Here is a 19,966-nt window from a genome sequence, read left to right as displayed (position 1 = left end):
GGCACCAGCAACCCTCCCGACCCCACTGAGGGACAAGGGTGAAAGAAAATGGATGGATGGATGGATGATTTTGATTATTTTGAAGTAATTTTGCTTTAAATGACTTTGTGATGCAGTACATTTGCTCAAATCGTATAAAAAAGTTAATCTCTCTTCTTAAACCTATGTCTCACCTTGTGTATCCACCTTTTAATGTTTTTTTTTAAGAATTTGAAATGTTCAAAAACAAAAAATACACCTCAGCAGCACCTGCAAAAACAAAACTGATTGCTATGATGGTTTTGAGCACATTTTCTGTAAAAAAAAAAAAAAAACATGTTTCAGTTTCAGTCATAAGCAGCTTGCGGAGGACTGTTTCTAACAAAAGCAATAGAACAGCTCGACCGATTTTTAAATAAAAATAAAGTGACTTTTTATTAAATATCTACATTCATACAAGAGGCAAGTACTTTCCTTGCATCTTTCGTCTAAGACAGCAAGGTTAAAATAAACAAAATGCCCAGTGGTACATGCAACAATATCACAACGCTGTCCAGGCAGACAATATTCATCCCACTGTATAATTTTTTTCAAGAAGGTTTAAAAAACAGATGCAACCCAATCCTACACTGAAGTGAACATGTTTTGACTGTTAAGAAAAAAAGGATGCTTACACTTGCTGAAAACAAAAAAAACAAAAAAGAGGAAGAAAAGTCAGAGTCATTTTGAAATGAGATGTACAAAATGTAAAAACACAAGCTAGCACTAATAAACTGAAGATTTGGAGTCACATGCTATTATGTTAACAGAAAACTCTCCAACACCATGAAGATATGCACTGCTATTTGGTCTAATATCAATGGACAACTTAGATTTTATTCAGCTTGAATGTGAAAACAAGAACATGGAAAATAATGTTAAAGATTGCATTTCATCACTGTTACATAAAAGACAGACTTAAAGGAAAGGGCACACTGAGTAAATTTCCTCTATATTTCATTTAATATTTATAAATCAAGCGACAAAGTTAGTGGTTTAGTTAAAAATGTAATAAAGTAACTGAAGAAATAGTTTTATAGATAAAATAAATCTAATTTTAGAACATTTATTCTTAAATAATTAACTTCATCATCACAAAATAAAACGGTGCTTCTTAACCACCGTGATATTTATGTGTTTAGTTTTAATAATTCAGAGGGATTCTCAAGCGGCTGCTCCTGATTTCAGTGAAATACTCGCTACCCTCTGCCTGCATGAGGGAATATCTTCTGAACCCCACAGCTCCGTGCAATTCCACGGAGACCAAAAGACAAATGATCCTTTCCATGTCCCACCCCATCCAGAAAGCCATTTTGTCTACGTAATGCAGAGCCAAGTACTGCTTCAGAGTTTAAATGGGAAATGGGTACTGCTTTATTATGCTGCAGTGCCTTGAAATGAATGTGGATAATAGATATATTCACAGTGGTATTAATATCCTCAGAGTTCATCTTTTTTTTTTTCCTCCTCTTTGCTCATTCTCCATTTTCTCTCTCACAAGCTCCAAAGTACTTTGCCCTTGGCTATGCCTTATACTAAATGGATTTATGAGAACATTCGTGTCATATTTCCTTTTTTCCCGGATTGTCAAGACAGATCGTCACTGAGCCACTGATTGAGTGGAATCACCACACAGACTTAGTACCCATTGTCAGTCCCCACATGCTCATCTCTGGGGGAAATTTAACAAGGCAAATTGGCCGACGACACCTCTCTGAAGGCTTAGGGGGTACTATGAAGATGAGGTCAGGGGTATGGAAAGAGTACAGTAGATCCTGTGTTGGTATGAAGCCACACAGTTACTGTATATGCAAATTGAATGCATCATACACAAAATTAGTAAGAGCTGTGAACAGCATTTACAGACACAGTACCGCAAAAACAAGAACAGAATGTTCCTCTTTATTTATGAGCCAATCGGAAAAAAAAATAAAAAATAAAAAATTCCCAAATAAGTGTTGACAACCACAACTTGTACTTTCATCAATACAAGCAGCTTTCATACATGGATGGAAGGATATCAAAGAAGCTGCATTTCTGACTGCCAATCTTTAATCAGCACCACTTCGCTGGGCAGTAGGTGGGTGTCCCAAGGTCAGCCTGCTTTCTAGCACTGATAAATCAACAAGAAATCTTCAAAATCCAAGAAAAAAAAAAACGGCAGCCCCCTGTCTCTTTAGTCTGCTGCACTCACTTTTCATGGCTGACTAGCAGTGTTTTTTAGTCTGTTTCTTTATGCCTGTGCTGAGGAGCTTGGACAGCCCATCTGGAAATACTTGTCTGCAGCACGATTTCTGCCAGAGAGAGAGAGAGAGAGAGAGAGAGAGAGAGAGAGAGAGAGAGAGACCTTGCTAATGCGGGATGACTGCCTTGTGACTTGTTATGCAAAAATCTGGTCACAGTGTTGGGTTTTCAGAGGAAGCCGTCGCTTCTTTCAGCAACCTCATTTTCCTAATTCTTTTTTTTTTTTTAAACTGCTCTTTTACTTTATATCACGAGTTCCTGCTGCAGATGAACTGTACATACACTAAAAGCGCGTCTGCCCTGAGAGTTTAATCACAGGAAGCAACAGCAAAACTAGACTGGAAACTCATCTTCCTATTTACACACAGATGGAGATGGAAAGTAAACATCACAGACATCCAAAGCACCTAAAACCTTTTGCAAAGGGCTCTACAGTATATGTTTAAAACCGGCAAGCGCAGTGGCGTCTGAGCATGAATGGAATACATCATTTTGGGAATGAAAGGGAAGAAAATAAGTGTTTCAAATGTGGGGAATCAAGCCTGCATATGCTGTGAAGTCCCTAATTCTGCAGGTGCATCACAGCAATTGAGAATGTCATCAAATGTTATTTCATGAAATAAAAAATTAAAAACTGAAGCTCTCAGATTCATTGCACAGAGCTACATGTTTCAAGAATTTTATGTCTGTTCAATTTGTTGATTACAGCTAATGAAACCTCAAGAGAAAGTTATATCATCCGAGTTCTATAAATAAAGAGTTTTTAAAGTACAAGCATGATGATAACCACAGCTAACTCGACAGCTGACCAGCATATAGTGAGCTAAACCCTCACTATATGTTGTCATTCATCGACAATGACAACAAAATGTCATTGCCGAAGAATCTGGGTGAAGTTAAGCACATTGAGGGAAAGTTCAGTGGAAGGACACAGAGATGGTCAATGAAAATTAAAACCTCCAACCTTGAGAAAATTGCAAAGCAATTTCTTGTGATATTGGTTCACCAGGGTGGATTTTATCAGCTGCAAACCATCAACATGAACAAAAATAAACAATTGAAATATATGTATATTCTGTTTTTAACTGACTTACTGAAATTAACTTTTCAATAATATAGTAATTTACTGAGGCACACATAAAAATATTTATAAATTAGAAACACATTAGTTCTGCTAACCTTTTTAAAGGAATTTGTCCAACTTAACAAATCACATAATTACTTAAAACAACTGAACTAATTATTCTTGTCTCAGTCAGAACTCTACACACCTTAAATCCTGTCATGACGATGTGATTATTTTATCAAAACTGCCCTTCATACAGGCAGATCTGAGAGGAGCAGAATCCAAAGAGGAAAAGAGTTGCCAAAGGGAACATCTAGAAATGCAGGACTTGCTTCCTTGTTAGCCTCCAACTTGCAATCGGACAAGTATGTTCCTCAGTGCAGACAACTCTTGGAGAATGCTGATGTTTGATGGAATAACTAAACAAAAAGCTGACATCCAAAGCTATTTCTTTAGAAAAACTAAAAAGTGAGGGAGCCGTCTGGAGCAATCAATCAAGTTGGACGAAGTACAATTTTCTAAATTATCCCAGGCTGATTGCACATTTAAATCACATGCACTAATTGTTTAATATTTGCAAGGGTAGATGACGTTTTGATTAAATCTGACCGCGCCCTTCATAGAAATTGCCCTTTAGATGCAGTTCTCCCACACCAGCCTTTCAGAATCAACAATCACAAAAACAAAACAAAAAATGAATCACACGAGTGGGTGACAGGCTCGACAAAGGTTTATTCAAGGTACAACAATTTCCTTTTTATTGTTTAATCATCCTCTGCTTGTCTGCTTGCCCCATATTACATGTGCAAAGTGGATGCTTTATTGTTTTATAATATTCATGTTGCTAAATGGCGAAAAGAACAATTATAATTACAATGCTATTTTCTTCTAATCAGACTATTTTATCAGCCACCAGTTGTCCAAATAAACAGCAGCTGTGTTTCACAGAATAGATGGATATATTAATGAATAAATGTGAAGTTTTTTTGTCAGTTCTAAATAAAAATTGTGTGACAAAGTTGGATGCAACTCACAGGAAATATGTAGTTCAGAAAAGTCACTGAAAATACCAATTTACCTGAAATTGAGAGAGCACAGAGTAGTGAATGTATTGGGGGTGAAAATACATTTTGTATTGGGGACTCCTGAGATTTATCCAAACCTCAGGCGATTTAGAGGTTTGGATAAATAAGTAAAAGATACACAAGCAATCTATAGCAACATTAAAATCTATCAATAGCAATATTCAGACATGACGTGTCTTCTGATCACTGCTGTCATCTGCTCTAAAGTAAATCCAGGAAAATAGATTGTTAAATCATTAAGCTCCGACATTTATCTAAGCTGCTGACACAGAAAAAAAGATTAAACGGGACTTGTGCATAACACCTAATTAGACTGAATACTATTGGTCCAGTCAAGGTCATGTAAAGCTGGTGAAGGCGTCTCACTGAAAAGCTATATGTTGTCATCGAGACAGAACTTCTTCACATTTTGTCACATTGCAAACACTTACTGAAACTTATTTTATTTGGATTTTATGTGACGGATCAACACAAAGTGGTACATAATTGTGAAGAGGAAAGAAAACAACTTGAATTCAGGTTGATTCTTCATTGTAAAACAGCTCCAGTTCAGTCAGGTCGCAAGAAATAGCTTTGGTTTTGAACCTTTCCACCAATTCTCCACTAGATCTAAGTTTGGACTTTAACTAGACCAAGACATGATTAGATAATTCAAAGTAATGTGGATGTAACATGACAAAAAGTACAAAGGCAAAAAAATGTGGATATTTTTGAATGCTACTGCATGTGTTGTGTGTGCAAGATACTTCCCTCCTCTTTAAATAGCTGCCGAGTTGAGGTATTTATTTTCTGGGCTCAGTCGATTAACAGGTTTCTTATCGGACGCCTATACGATTCCAAATGTGATCATACAGACATCCCTCTGCCCAAAATGCTTGAAGACCATTTCATTTGACTAGCACAATGGCTGGCAGCCTCAGTCAAGTGCATAATTAGTTGAATTAGATTAAATGACCAATTAAGAGACTAACAAAGTAAATAAGCCTGAGGGGATTCCTCCGAACGCCGGAGAAAGGAATTAAAGTGGAATTAGATTATTGACGGGGAGAATGACAGCACGGTCCAACTAAACAGCTCTATTTCTGTCACAAACAGAGACGGCTAGCTGTCGTCGAGGGAAATGTGCACGTGGAAGGCCTTAATGTGCTAAAAATATAGTGCAAGAAGAAAATAATGGAAAAAGTGAACTCGTATTTGTATTTTGTTCAGTTTCTGCACAGTGAAGACGTTTTCCTATCCCAGACAGACATGTAGTACCCTGTGGAACACAACTTAGCTCATATAAACAGAGAAGCCTACCTTTGCTGGCACTCTCCACATGCTCCAGTTCATCTGGAAACTTCAAAATCTCTGGGTGATTCTCTTCGCACTTCTCAGCCAGGAAATGGAGAAGTGTTGTGTTGTGACTGATGGATTTAGTGTCTCGTAGCTGGGAGGAAAAAAAAACAAAAAAACAAACAAAGAATATACATTCAATTGCAGTTTTTGCAGGTAAAAAAAAAACCCTTAAAAACATTCCATTGATGAATAAAAGGAGGGAAATCTATTTCAGTAAAATTACCCCCACTTTACAGTCTGACACATTTAACTTCTACTGTACAAATACTGATTCATGCGGCAGGTGGGGCATGTTTTAGGTTCCAAGCGACCAATAATGCACTTGGAGTCTGCTTTTACAAAAAGAAAAAAAAAAATCATCCTGGCGCAAGATGAGTGGGGTGATGCAGTGGTCAGTAGTAATGATTTAATTTAGATGTAATTTAGTTCTATATAACATCTCAAACCTGTGAGAAAGTGAAAAGTACACCACCGTATCAGCAGAGCACCTGTTAGCGTGATTCTTCACATCAGCACGTAGAAAACTTGTTCCATATTCATTCCCCACTGTGGCTGCAATGCAGTTCGAATGGCATGCTGGGAAAGCTAATTAGCACAACACACCTCGGCGTTCCTGCACTGATGATATCTGTGCGGTAAACAAGGTGCAGTTGGAGATGCCCACGCATGTGCACACAATAGATGTGCTAATTAACACACATTTCGGTAATACCGAAACAATTACAGGATACACATACTGTAACAGTGAGAGGATCTGACAATTTGTCCTGTCTGATAGCAGTTATTGAGAGAGCTACGAGTTACTTTCATGATGATGAATTTTGGGTTTGTTCATCCTCCGACAGAAACATTGCTCCTCTCGCACGTCTCGTTACTATCAGAAGCCATTTGATTTATAAACATTCACAAACAGAGCGCTTACTGAAACGGTAGCGAAGGATGGAGTGTGTAAACAGGTTTTATTGCCCCAAGCTTCACTGACAAAATGTGAATGCGTGTGAGCTCAGCTGGTGCTCATACCATACTGCGGTTTCATTAAGAGCAGTGGGCGTCCTTATCCTGGTGTTTTAGGTAATATGGGAGAATTCAAATTAGTCAGTGAAATTTAAAAATATGGTTAATGTGAGGTGAGTTGGTTCCTAGCAAAAAACTCAAAAAATCAAATAAAACAATTGGAAAAATATTGTTTTTTTTTGTTTTCATGGTATTTAGCAACTTCCCTAAAACAAACAAACAAAAAAAAAGGTTTGATGTTGTAACGTCAATGAAATCGCTCTCATTTCGAAAGAGAAATATTATGATCTGTGCTGATAAATGCTTTATGGTTCACATGATTTGCATGATGACTAAGCCAGCTGATAGTCAGAACACTTTAAATAAAAATACATTCGATAGTTTGATTATTTGTTTTAGAATTTACATCACTTTCACTATACAACCTACACACGGCCTATAAAAAGAGTAGCAAATTAAGATAAAGCCAGAGAGGCTGATGCTACGGGATGTTCACAGAGCAAGTTGTAAAAATCCAATGTGTGTTTTTTTTTTTTTTTTTTGCGTAGACATTCATACTACTAATTAAATGTGACCACAATCAGACTTCTGTGTGAACAGTTTAAGACCCCAAAGCGACTTGCATGCACAGAAGAGGAACGCTGAAGTCACACAGCAGAGCGCTGTTCAGGTAATGACGGATGCCGCCATCTGTAGCTCGATTTTAAAGTTGTTGAGCAATGGGAGACGACGGTGATGTCATAAGATCATAACTATACGAAGAAAGTTAAGAAGAGAAAAGAAAGTTAAACGTCGGCACTGCTTGTTGCAGCCATTGTTTATCTCCAGATTTACACCGCCTGGCTTCTTCTTCTGGTGCAGAATTATGACGCATGTCTCACATCAATGACTAGAAAGTCAGACAAAATGCGACATGACCGTTCTGACTGCAGACACTTTGAAAACTCTTGGATTTGTATCTGATTTAGTTCCACATATGAAAGTGGCATAAATCAAAAAAATCGGATTTGGGTTGTTCAGACTGTCATGAAAAAGTCAGGTATGGGTCGACTATGAGCAAAAAGAAAATTAGATTTGGGTCAATTTCTTCTGCTAAGTTCACATCTAAAAATATTCATGCAGGTCTGGTCTTTGAATAGGCCATTCCAACACCTTCCAACAGGAGTACGACGCAATTTGATTAAATATAAATCAATCTAGTGCAGGTCTGGCTGAATGTTTAGGGTTTTTGTTCTGCTGTAACAAGTTTTCTTTTAAACTATTCCCACTGTTAACTCTGCTGATGTTCCCAATAACTCTCAGCAGCATGATTCTGCCATTACCGTGCTTCATGGTGGATTACATGTGTTGAGGGGAATGGTCAGTGCTCCCGTCTCCATTACACAAAGTGTTCATTGTGTTGTCATCTGTCTGCCTGTTGTGTTCTGCCCATGTGTCCCTTCAACTTTATAAGTATGTACTACTTTGTTTTTGTCAATCACTTAAACGCCTCAATAAAGTACACTGAAGTATATGTCTGTAGTTAGAGCTGCACAATATATTGCAAATAATGTCAGAAGATCTCTGCAAACAAAATGCGTATCGCTGAGATCTTCCAACAACTCAATTAAAGTTAGATAAAGTTATTTAAGTACCACACCTTCAGGCTCTGTATCTTGGTAATATATTCGGTGACACGTGTTGTTTAATGCACCATAAAAAGTTTTAGAAGGTAAAGAGACAATAAAGTGTTGAAGTCGTTAAGAAACTACAACTAAGTTGTTTGAATGCCAAAACATCAGACCAGAAGCAACTCTTTCAGTAAAACTTTCTTGTCGAGATGGAAATAATGATTTTCTATTTTTTTTCCACAGAAGCTGGAAAGACTCATTATCTGTGGCAGAAACACTTAGAAACTTTTTAACTGTTTATTAATCGGAAATCGTTACCCTGACATTCATCAGCATTATTGCTGAATGCTTTGGAAAAGCACCGCATGCAGGCCAGCCTAACGACCACGGCTTCTTCAAACTGGCACACTGGATTTTAATTAGGGGTGTCAGAGTAAAGTGGTAGAAGTATGAATGCATACCACACCAGTTTAATTAGTGAACATTAAAGACACTTCATCGTCATTTCAAACATCCACCCATCATCTTCCAATTTGTTTTGATTTCAAGTTAGCGCTAACTGTGTTAGCTGTAGCTAACACAGTAAAGAGTAGATGACAAGCCAATCACAATTTCTGGTTTCACCAAATACCTCATGTTTAACAGCACGTGAGCTTGACTTCTTGTTTTGTTTATAAACTTGAGTTCACACATTGAAATAAAAAAAAATAATAATAATTATGAGTTTTATTAAATGTTTTTATATGCCATTGATTTTACAGGTCTCTTCCAGCTTCTAGATATATATGTGCATGTTGCACAGCAACAATGGATCCTTTTTAATTTTGTGCTTTTCTTTATGGAGGTCATTATTTATGTCACATGTTCCGAGCAGCAGCAAGCAGCAGCCACCAACTTCATCCCGAGCGACTTTCTCTGCACCTTTATCAACTTTTTTCATTTGTATACGACATAATAACAGAAAACAAAGGCTATAGTCACAATATGTCACATCTCACCCTTTTTTAATGGAACAACTAGAAGGACAATTTATTTGAAATTTCAATTTCAAATAAAGAGTTTCATTGGATGTTGACTCAAAAACAATACCCCATTGTTTTGTTTTTTGGCAGCAAATCACACCAGGGATATGATTCAATTCACAGCATAAACAGCCCCGAGGTAAAATTATTCCAAATCCTTCACTAGTGAGTGCAACACATTCATTTAGAAGATCATTTAGAAAGTTAAGCTATATTACAAGAAAACAAGTCTCCCTATTAGCATATTTATCACTAAAAAATAAAGAAAAATAAAGCAGCAATTAATGGCAAAGGAAGATGTGGTAGGAAAGGAAAATTCTCATATTAGCATCATTGTTGATTTGTCAACTTAATTCCTAATACCAAGGCAGCAGCAGATAACAAATATGTTTTATTGCTGTTTATGAAGCTGTACACTAGAGTGAATAAGTAAAAGTAATATAAGCGTTGTGTTTGCATAAATTTACAAATATTGCCACATCGGTTCCGTCTATTCGAGAGAGACAGATGTGGCATCAGCCAAAGCCCAGTACAGACGGATTTGCTTTCATTAGGAAGTGTATAATGAGACTGGTAATTGTTGCAGTTATTTAAACGCACTGATGCACTAATTCTGGGTGTATGGCTCCCTGTCACACACTCAACAACTAAATTAAATAGGCCGCCTGTTTTGCTGAACTTAAGCGGAGCATGAATCATTGCCACTTATTGAAAGGAGCTGATAAACATTCTCCACCTTCCAACTAAAGAAGAAATAAAATGGAAGAAGACAATTACTTCTTCATATCTTTGATACCTTTGAAAAATTGCACTGACATTTTTTTTAAACTACTACATTAATGTGAATATCAAAATATGATATCGTTTCCCCTCATCCTCCAACCTCAAGTTGGTGTTGTTATTTTTTTTCCCTTGTAAAATACATATTTATGGAAACACACCTGTGCACACATGGTCAGTTTTTAATAAATAAAAATCCCTTCGGCCCAATCTCAGTTTAATTTCTTTACAGCTCCTTTTCTTTGCATTAGGCTCTGCTATGTGTTTCCCCTATCCAAGCACCACTGAGGCATTTTCAATAGTGAGAATGTCTCGCATAAAGGATTTTCGGTTTAGTGCAAGTGTTTTTTAGCGACTGGAAGAGCTTCATTCCAGACATGATTCTGTGGGCAGTCTTCCGTGGCCATGAGCGGAGAGGGCTTATGAGAACAGGCTCGCTTTCAGGAAACTTTCCATTCCTCACAAAACCAGAATTAAAGCAGAGGAGCTAAACATCGAAGGCGAAGGTGGGTCAGAAGGGGCCCTTTCCCCCCTGCACATTCCCATCATCAACCTCCTCGCTGATGAGCGCATTAGGTACCCTAGACCTGACACCCGGGGGGCCATTTACTTGATTGACTAAAGTGAGAAAGCATACTTTTTCTTTCTTGTCCATCAATAATGGCCCAATCAGCCCCCCGAGGCGTTTACCGGCTCTACACCAACACTCCACGCTGATTCACTCGGCTTGCATGAATACTACGGTGCCTTCATCACAGGAGAGCTTTTTCTACCATCATCCAAACAGGCTTTAAGTCTGCATTGAATTGAGGGAGTCTTCACAATGCATTTATTGCTTTCTTATCTGTGTTTTCCACCCATAAGTCCAAGTAAAGGCTGCGAAGAGAACTGTTTATTTCTGTTCAGTCGTTTGGTTAAAAATCGTGCAGTGCAAAAGACAACCGTGGCTTCTCAAACCTTGAAAACCAAACTTCAATCTGAACTGAGATGCTTGGGGGAAATGAACCACACCAGGAGAGCAAAGAGAACAGAGTTACTTCTGAGAAAACACAAATGCATGCTGCAGACAGAAACTAGTTTAATTTTAAAGTAAAAGCATGTGCAAGACATGCTGAAGTTCATTTATGTTATGTTTTAGGTTGGTAGACTTTAAACTTCTACGCAACAGGGTAGTGTGAGCAGAAATGGGGCTGAATAAATACACACACATACGTTTTGTTTCATTTTCCCTTCCGCCTGACTACATACTCTACCTTTAATCACATAAAATCCAATTTTTAGGACTTGTAATGACTTTCTGCATTCCAGCACAGTGTGCTCAAATTGGCTTTATGTCACAAAGTGCAAATCTCCTGCTTCTGCAACTACTAATTAGATGCTGTACAAATAAGTGTACATTTGTGCAAATTCTGGTTTATATTAGGAATGCTTTTAGAGTAAAACAGTAACGTCTCTCGTCTTAGATGAATATCTAGATGATGGAGTTAAATAATGTTTAAATGTTTTTCTATTTGTAGAAGAATATCATCAATAAAAGTCAAAAACTCTTCAGCACACAAATGTGTAGCGAATTAACTGTCTTACACCACAAGTCAGCTCAAAATTCACTGGATTTCTCTGATGACTTCAAAAGTAATTATTTAACAAGTTTATGTTTTGAAGCAGAGAGAGCAGGGATGTGTAGTTTATTTTACTTTCTCCCTCAACACAATATTTAAACTGTGTTGTGAGTCGTAAAAATTGAGTCGTCAGAAACTGTACGCCAAGCTGCAAGCTAACTCGTTCGGTGAACTGAGTTTGAAAGGTATTAGAAATCATTTGGAGTCTCTGGGTATTGAAGGTAATGACATGCTTTTACAACAAGTGCCGGTGGGGAGTATGTTTTGTTTATTTTAATATTTTCTTCTATGCATTTGGCTTTGCCCACTCACTGAGAGACTGAGTGTGTCTGCCAAATTCAGGACAACTACAATTTTTCCTATTAGGTGATTGGAGATTGCTTCTTGTGATCTGTATATTGAAAACTTAAAACATTGCTGTGTGACACAGATTTTGTCTGATGCACTGTAGTTGTACAGTGTGTCTAGGTGTGTTTGTACGTACACCAAACTGTTTGCTCTTTTACATCATAATAACTTTGTATATTAATTAGCTGTGTCACAGATGCAACATTTGAAACAATCTAAAGTCAATTCTCAGATGACTTTTCTACAAAGTACTTTCTTCTGTTTTGCCAGAGCCTTACCTTGCACAGGAAGCTGATGTTGAAGCCAAACGTCTGTGCGTTCCTTGAGCCAGCATTCATGTAATTGCCGACCAGCAACACAAACTCCAGGAGTCTGCGGAAGCCTTCGCTCTTCTTCACCTCCTCGCAGGCGAACGTCACATTCATGATGTCTGGCCGGATGTTGTTCACCTGCTCCTCGAACGTCAGCTTGAACAAAATGCCACTGAGACGTGGCCGCAGCAGCTTTACTGAACTCATCTGCAAAGGTAGAGGAAAATAGGTAGTGAGTCATTTCCAGCGGTGGGTTTATCGCCACTTAGTTCGCCAATTGCAACGTTTCTGTTTTGCAGTTTAGTATTTTTCCTAACTTTGAAGCAAAACGTTAGCAAAAATAAATTTCCAGATGATCTCCAAGTTGCTAATTTACTTGTTTTGTAAAGATTCAGTTGAATAAAGTTTGTCATTTGTGTTGGGTGGGTGTGTAATGATAAATTTAAATAGTTTCCGTCTTAAATCTCCACTTGAAAATTGCAAATTGATGTTCACTTTTTTTATTAATGTAGATGTGGATTAATTCATGTCATTCACAATATCAAGAGTATGAATGAATAGCTGCAGCTATATATATCTCATTTGCAGAACACCTTCCCTTCCAATATTTTACTAATGTTTTGCTGATAATTAGAGAATTTAAGTGCATCAATACAGATACTTATGATCTCCCTGCACAAATGTTAGGAGTGCACACTCAAACAGATCAGCACTCGGAGTCCCACCTCACAAGAACTGATTTGTAAAGAATGAGCAGGAATCACGCTGAAAGCCGGCGTGTTGGCGACAGCTGAGGAAGAGGAAAGCTGGAACATCTCTTATTTCCCAGGGGAACTACAAATCTCTGCAGTGAGGAGCGACTTGATCAGTACGGGGGGTTTGTGATCACAACATAGGTGAGATCAAGAGGTAAAGTGCAACCTCTTGCTTCGTTCCATCTTCTAAAAACACGAGAAGAAAGCTTTTGATGAGTGAAAAGAAGCACTATATCTGGATGAAACGCGTCTGCACTCTTCAGGTCTGGCTGAACATATGTTTTGTTAAAGTATACAGTGTACTTCTATGATCTTATTGAGGAAAGTGCTTTAAATGTAACGTCTCTGTTTTTCACTGCAGGGTAGTCATTCAGTAAATGGATGACAAGAGCTGTTAATTAAAAAGTAATTAGAGTTGTAGTTAAGTGGAAAGGTCAGATCAGCTGGAAGATTCACTTCCCTTCACAGATTCCAGTCAATCACATGAGTGTGAAGCCCAGTAAAACCAGTACAAGAATATAGCACTTACCTGGGTATGAATGCTGCTCATTTGAGGGTTTTAATTGTTTTTTTTTTGTTGTTTTTTTTTTCAATTGTTCTCTTTGTGGCATTGAAAACTAATGTGGATTTCTTTCTGAATCAAACCGGTTCAAACTACATGCAACCACACTATATCAAAACGTCCTTTGCAACTTTACAACACACTTTGTTAGTTTGAAGGGTAATTTTGACAAGATATTTCTCCAGACATCTTGGCTAAAAATTTAGAAATCAATCGTTGTCTCGTTCTTTTTCATCATCTCCAAAACTAGTTTTGATGTCTGCCTAGAACCAGCGTCCTTTCGGAAAACCCAATTCCACCATTTGACCCGAATAGAGTGAATGAGTGAGAGTGAAAGAAAAAGCAAAAGAAGTAAGAGGAAGAAAAGAAAAAGAAGAAATTCATCCTTCCAGACTACATGAGAACTCTATATAACTTTTACCTGATGAGTCACAAATGAGCAAAAGAAAGAATGAAAGAGCAGAAAAACAGTGAAAGAGCAAAAGAAACTTTATATACTGGAAAATACATTATTATCAGACTGCACTAGAGCAATATGAAATGTTGATATTATTTAGTTAAATTAAATGTAAAATGTGCATCTAAATTCTAGCTAATAAAAATGGTTAAAGATAAGATGTCTATTTGTTGCATGTTGAACCTCAGAACCATTCATTGACCAGCGACATTCACCACTCCATTGACCTCGCAAGGATATGATTCATTGATAAATACAAATTACTTTTTAAAAATGTCGTCTTTTATCATTACTATGCAAAAATTATGAAAAATGTCAATTAACATGAGATATATAGTTAAAATACTGCAGACTGTATCCCAACACATAAATCTTTCTTTGTTTGAAAACTACTTTGAGTTGAAAAAAAAAAAAAAAAAAAAGAAACAGGTTACTTTCTGGAGACCATGTGTCAAGAAGAGAATATAACAACAGCAGCGTTATTTAATATGTGAGTGGAGAAGATCGAACTTCTGGATGTTCATTGTAAATTGATAGGAGTTTTGGGATACATCACCAGGCCGGTTGCCTACAGCTGTGCGCTTTTCAAAGGCCTTTAAACAGGCAGGATTCATACACAGCCTGAGGGGGTGATTTTATCACGAGATAACATTGACAGCTGATGTCAAAGAGCCGCATCCACAAAGTTCTTAATGCTGAACGCTCATCAGAACTGATTGAACTGTTCTTTGCTCAAGTCAAAAAGACTTTTAACAAAAGCCGCTGTCATTTGGAGACGGAGCTATCAGTTTTGACACCATTTGAGAGCTGTTGAAGGTTTTTATGTTTGATTAAAAATTACTGCTCTGCAGAAAAAAAAAAAAAAAATCCTGATTCTGGCTCACTGACCAAACAGAACTTTGGGGAAAAAAATAATAATACAATGCTTAACTGTGCATGTCGGAAAGTGTTTGAAGATAAAGTACGAGTATGACTGGATACACTGTGCAAAACTCCACTCGGCAAGAGCTAATTATACTTACCACAATGCCGAACTGCTCTGACTCCACAAGCTCCTCGTATTCACCTTTTAGTTCCGCTAGAGCACTCAGTTCTTTCTGCTCAGGCAAGTTCTTTATTAGGTTCTGGAAATGAAAGGGCACATACACAAAAACACAAGAAAATAAGTGTTAATGCAGTTCTCATTTTCTGCTTTCGTCAGGATAGGAACAAAATGCCTGACAGCTTAGCTGAAAACAAAGAGGAAACAAATCCAAAGAGCGAGTGTGCGTTTCGTGTGTTACCTAATTAAACAGCATTTCAATTGAGCCTTTTGTGGAATGTTTATATTCTTTTCAGACAGTATGTGTTGTAGGAATATATTTTGCTCTGCTTGTCATATGTTGGGAAGAAAAAAAATAGCATCGATGCAGAACCCAAAAACTTCCGAGGAAACTTTCTCAAACAAAATCTGCTTTTTTGTGTTTCAAAATGTCCTTGTTGTACCTTTTATCCCACACAAATGTACCGAGTCCTGAAAAGAGTTGTCAGCGTTTTTCCTGATAATCCTTAAAGGAAGTAAAATATTTTTTTGTTTTCTACTAAATAAATTCACAATCTCCCTGCGACACTGAATGTGAGATGAAACATGTTCAATGGGAAAGTAAATAATTTTTTCAGACGTTTTAGTCTCTTGGACTGTTTGAGTTGTATCTTAAATAATCTATTGGGCTTCGATTTAAATAGTTAATTTACTAATATTAGGCTGACAACCTCTGATACAGCAAGAGCTGCAATTTTATTATATGCAAACTTCTGAATTTGAAGGGTTAAGGTTAATCCAAAATTCTCTACAAATATTTTCACATGTTGCTCAGTTAACTTTTCACCTCATCTACCAGTCTAGTTCATCCAGTAATGTCAAATGATTAATTAGTACAAAAGTCTGGGTTTTATTTTTTTTTACAGCTCAGAAATAACCAACAGCATATTTTATTTCTACGAATCATCACATATATTTATTTCTGTTGGAGCAGTGGTCAAAGAGAATATTTTGAAGCTGTCTGGTTATCTGAAAAGTCAGATTAGGTCACAAAATCACTGCTGGTAATTGTTGCTTTTTGACTCCGAGATGTGGCCTAGAGCCAATTACCAAACATGTCAGCGACCTTCAGAGAGCCGACCTTCTGCTGCATAATGCACATCACCTTGCGATTGTCTATGAAAAGCAAGCAAAGGCTTTGCCATTAATTTGCTGCCGCCTGATAAATTTCTTTTGTACAAGCGGAATAAAAACAACATGCAGGTGGTGGTGGCGAGGTTGAAGATTAAGATGGAGATGAGGAAGATAATGGGAGGGGATGCGTTTTCAGTAAATGTTAATTGTTTGTGTGAAGGTCAGCCAAGTTAATAAAATTGACCACAGCGACTTTTCCCTCCCTTTTCCTCGGAGGTGGAGAAGAGAAAGAGCTGCCCTTTTCCAGGTCTTTGCAGAGCTTCCTTGCTCATTAGCTCCTCAAATTTATTCAGCGGGAGCAGACTGGCACTGGATCACGTGTCCAGATGGGAACCCAGACAGACAGACAGGGAAAATGGACAGTAAAAGCTGTTGCTGGGCCACAGACTTGGCTGACCAAGTTATGGACCTCTGCAGCCATCACAGTCAACACAACCATAGTCTACTGCCCACTAATGATGACATCTCTGTCTTTCCCTCGGGGGATTCGATGATATAAAAAAAGTGAGCCATACTGCAAGCCATGAAACCTTGTTTGGGATGGAGCCATTAAATCAAATGTTGCTTGCTTTTTATCCAAAGCCCCAATTAGAGTCTGCAGTGCCTACTGCTGCCTTAATAATAAATATTGTTGATTGCATCAGGAGACACAGATAAAACAAATTTAAGTAAAAAAAAAAAAAAGGCTGGAAATCTAAAAAAATTAACACTAAAGCGATAATCCATTTCAAGTTTTATGTATTCTCCTGGTTCAGTCAAAATTGCTCTGATGCTCTGCAAAAGTATTCATATCCTCTGAGCTCTTCCCATATTTACCACATAATCACAAGCTTCACCATATTTTATTGGGATTTTACTTGATACACAAACACCAAGTAGTTCAAGATTGCGAAGCAGAAAGAAATCATACATGATTTCCATTTTTTATTTATTTTTATTTTTTACATATAAAATTTTAAGTGCATCTTCAGGCAGTCTGCATCAGGACTCTTTGGAAACCCTTTCACTGCAAGTGAAACCACAAATATTTGGAGGTTTGTGTCCACAAGCTTTGCATACAGAAACTGAAGTTTTTGCCTTTCTCTTTTTGCAAGACAACGCGAGCTCAGTCAGATTGAATGGCGAGTGTCTGTACATCAATTTTCAGGTACTACCACTTCTGCTCAACTGAACTTGGGTCTGGGTCATTCTAAAAGATGAATTTTCTTTGATAGAAACAATTTCACTGTAGCTCTGTAGTCCTGCACATAAAACCTACCAGGGCAGAAAAATATATTGTTTTAGGCAAGCTGGAAAGAACAAAGAAACAATGGTATTTCTGTCCATATTATTTTCTACTACAAAAGAAACTCAACCTCAGAACTCAAGAGAAGTCGCACTTTTAACTTCTGAAAAATTAAGCAGTAGCAGTCGGACATCACAAAAGAAAGAAGTTCTGCCCTGATGACGGAAATTTGCCCTGGAAGACAGAACTACTTACAAAGTATCTACAGTTATCAGCTTCCTCGTTGCAGCCAGAGAACAGGAAAGCTGCCATCATCAATATTTCACCAAAATGTTCAGGGTGTAAGTTCTCCAAAGCAGCACTGATACGCAAGCCGAAAAGTTTCATTTTGCTCCACTGGACCTTCCAGGTGGTTGTATTGTGCTCTAAATGGGCAGATTTGCAGAGTCCACAAGTAATACTAAGAAGTTGTACTTTTCACAGATTCTCCCACTTGAGCTGTGGAACTTTATTGAACGGCTCTCTGTGAAATGTCCGAAGCTTAGGATACAGTTTTATAACTCAAATCTGCTTTGAACCTCTCTGTATCTCCAACAATGAAGTTTTTGTTGTGTTTGTTGTTCTTCATGATGCTGTTTGCTCTCCAATGATCTCCTACAAAACCACTAAGGCCTTCACACAACAGATAAACTATGCGTCATTCTGGATCTACTTCTAAGTCATGCAATAATTTGTACTTATCAATCAAATAACAAACCAAAATACACTGATGTTTTTGATTTTAAAGTCACAAAACAAAGTTTGATAGTTTTGTAATAATGTTTCAGACTTGACAGTAAATCATCAAATCAGAGGGGGAAAAAAAATAAAAATCTTTTTTTATGTTGTCAATAAATGCAGGAATAATGTGCAGTTAGGAACTAAATGAGCTAGACTGCATTTATAACAGGCTTTAGGAATTAGATTTCACTCTACACAGTCTGATCCGTTTAAGATGTAAATGAACGTGTAAAAAGTAAAATCCCAAGGGTAAAACAATCTACTGGAAGAGAAAAGGAGGAAAATTAACATCTGGATTAGTAACAAAGTTCCCAGACAATATATCATTGGCTTTGAATAAAACAGCATCAACTGAGAGGCAAATCGTTCATCCGTTTGGAATACTTGCTAATACTAAGGCAAATCCGATTATTCCGACTGTTCGTCTTTGGCAAACAACAAGGGATACGTCTTCAGTCTAAGTCTTTTCCAATCACTTAAGCATGATTTGTCACATTAAAAAGAGAATGAAAGCTTTGCCATTTACTTTGAGTAGAAAAAAAATGCATAGAAGAAGGAGGAGAAATATGATATTCAGTCATATTTTCTGCATTTTTATTGCATCTCACTAAAGAAATGCTGCAGCTTACTGCAGCTGAGAGACACAGTAGTGGAAAATCAAATCTACCTTGTGTTCATCGAAACCCCACCGAGTGCAATTGACACAAAGGCTGCGCCATATGTCTAGCGATTTAGAAGACGGGGTGATGATTCTGGTCCAGACTCCTCCCGACAGGATACTAGACACATACAGGCGCTTAACAAAGAGCACTGAAGGTATGACAACAACAACACATGTTTAATTACCATCTCAAATGAATCCAAGATAAGTGGCAGCAAAGAAAACCCAAATTCAACCACTTCCTTTTGTAAACAGAAAATGCGCCTGCATGATGACGCAGATGTTAGCTTGTCTGCCTGGAGGCAACGAGGTTCTGGGTTCAAATCCCACCCAGGGCCTCCCTGTTCAGGGTTTGGATGTTACTCCTCTTTGTGCGCAGGATTCCCCTGGGTACTCCGGTGTGCCCACGCAGCACAAAGTAACGCATGTTAGGTTAATTGGTGACTCAAAATTACCCGTAGGTGTGAGGGTGCGGGTGAGTGATCGTGTTTTGTTTGTGTGGGCTCCGTGACAGACTGACAACTCAGGTTTTAACACGCTGACTGTTGGAAAGAGGCGGCTGCCCCATCCAACAAGCCTGAACAGGAGCAAGCAGAGGTAAACAAAAGAGTATGTGAGACTGAAATAAATTAAAATATTATTGATACAAGTAAAAGATGCCTTGGATACAATATAAATATTCATACTACTTTACTAAAGTAATGATTACAAAACCAAAGCACTTTCCCTTCAAACCTTTATTTCATCTTGGCTATAAACACTGCGGCCAGGCAGGGCAGCTAATTCCTCCTGATAAAAATCCACGATTTTCAGCATTAAATATAAAATAATATTTATAACTGGCTTCTGTCACAGC

The 19,966-nt window shown here is 37.7% G+C and overlaps 1 protein-coding gene across 8 annotated transcripts in view; it reads right to left on the bottom strand.

The window, feature by feature from the left end:
* The window catches only part of diaph2 (diaphanous-related formin 2), a 456,529-nt gene that overhangs the window by 167,794 nt on the left and 268,769 nt on the right, over nt 1-19,966 (bottom strand). For all 8 annotated transcript variants that reach the window (XM_081611702.1, XM_081611700.1, XM_081611701.1 and 5 more), the window contains 3 exons: nt 15,252-15,353; nt 12,423-12,662; nt 5,713-5,842 (listed from right to left, as the gene is read on the bottom strand). In XM_081611702.1, the coding sequence (XP_081467828.1) occupies nt 5,713-5,842; nt 12,423-12,662; nt 15,252-15,353 (472 nt within the window). The remainder of the gene's footprint in view (nt 1-5,712; nt 5,843-12,422; nt 12,663-15,251; nt 15,354-19,966) is intronic.

Source organism: Poecilia reticulata, chromosome 10 (genome assembly GCF_904066995.2).
Source record: "Poecilia reticulata chromosome 10, P_reticulata-male-v2, whole genome shotgun sequence".
Taxonomy (NCBI): Eukaryota; Metazoa; Chordata; class Actinopteri; order Cyprinodontiformes; family Poeciliidae; genus Poecilia; species Poecilia reticulata.
The sequence above is the reverse complement of the archived record's forward strand: the minus strand, read 5'-3'. Positions and strand labels throughout refer to the sequence as shown.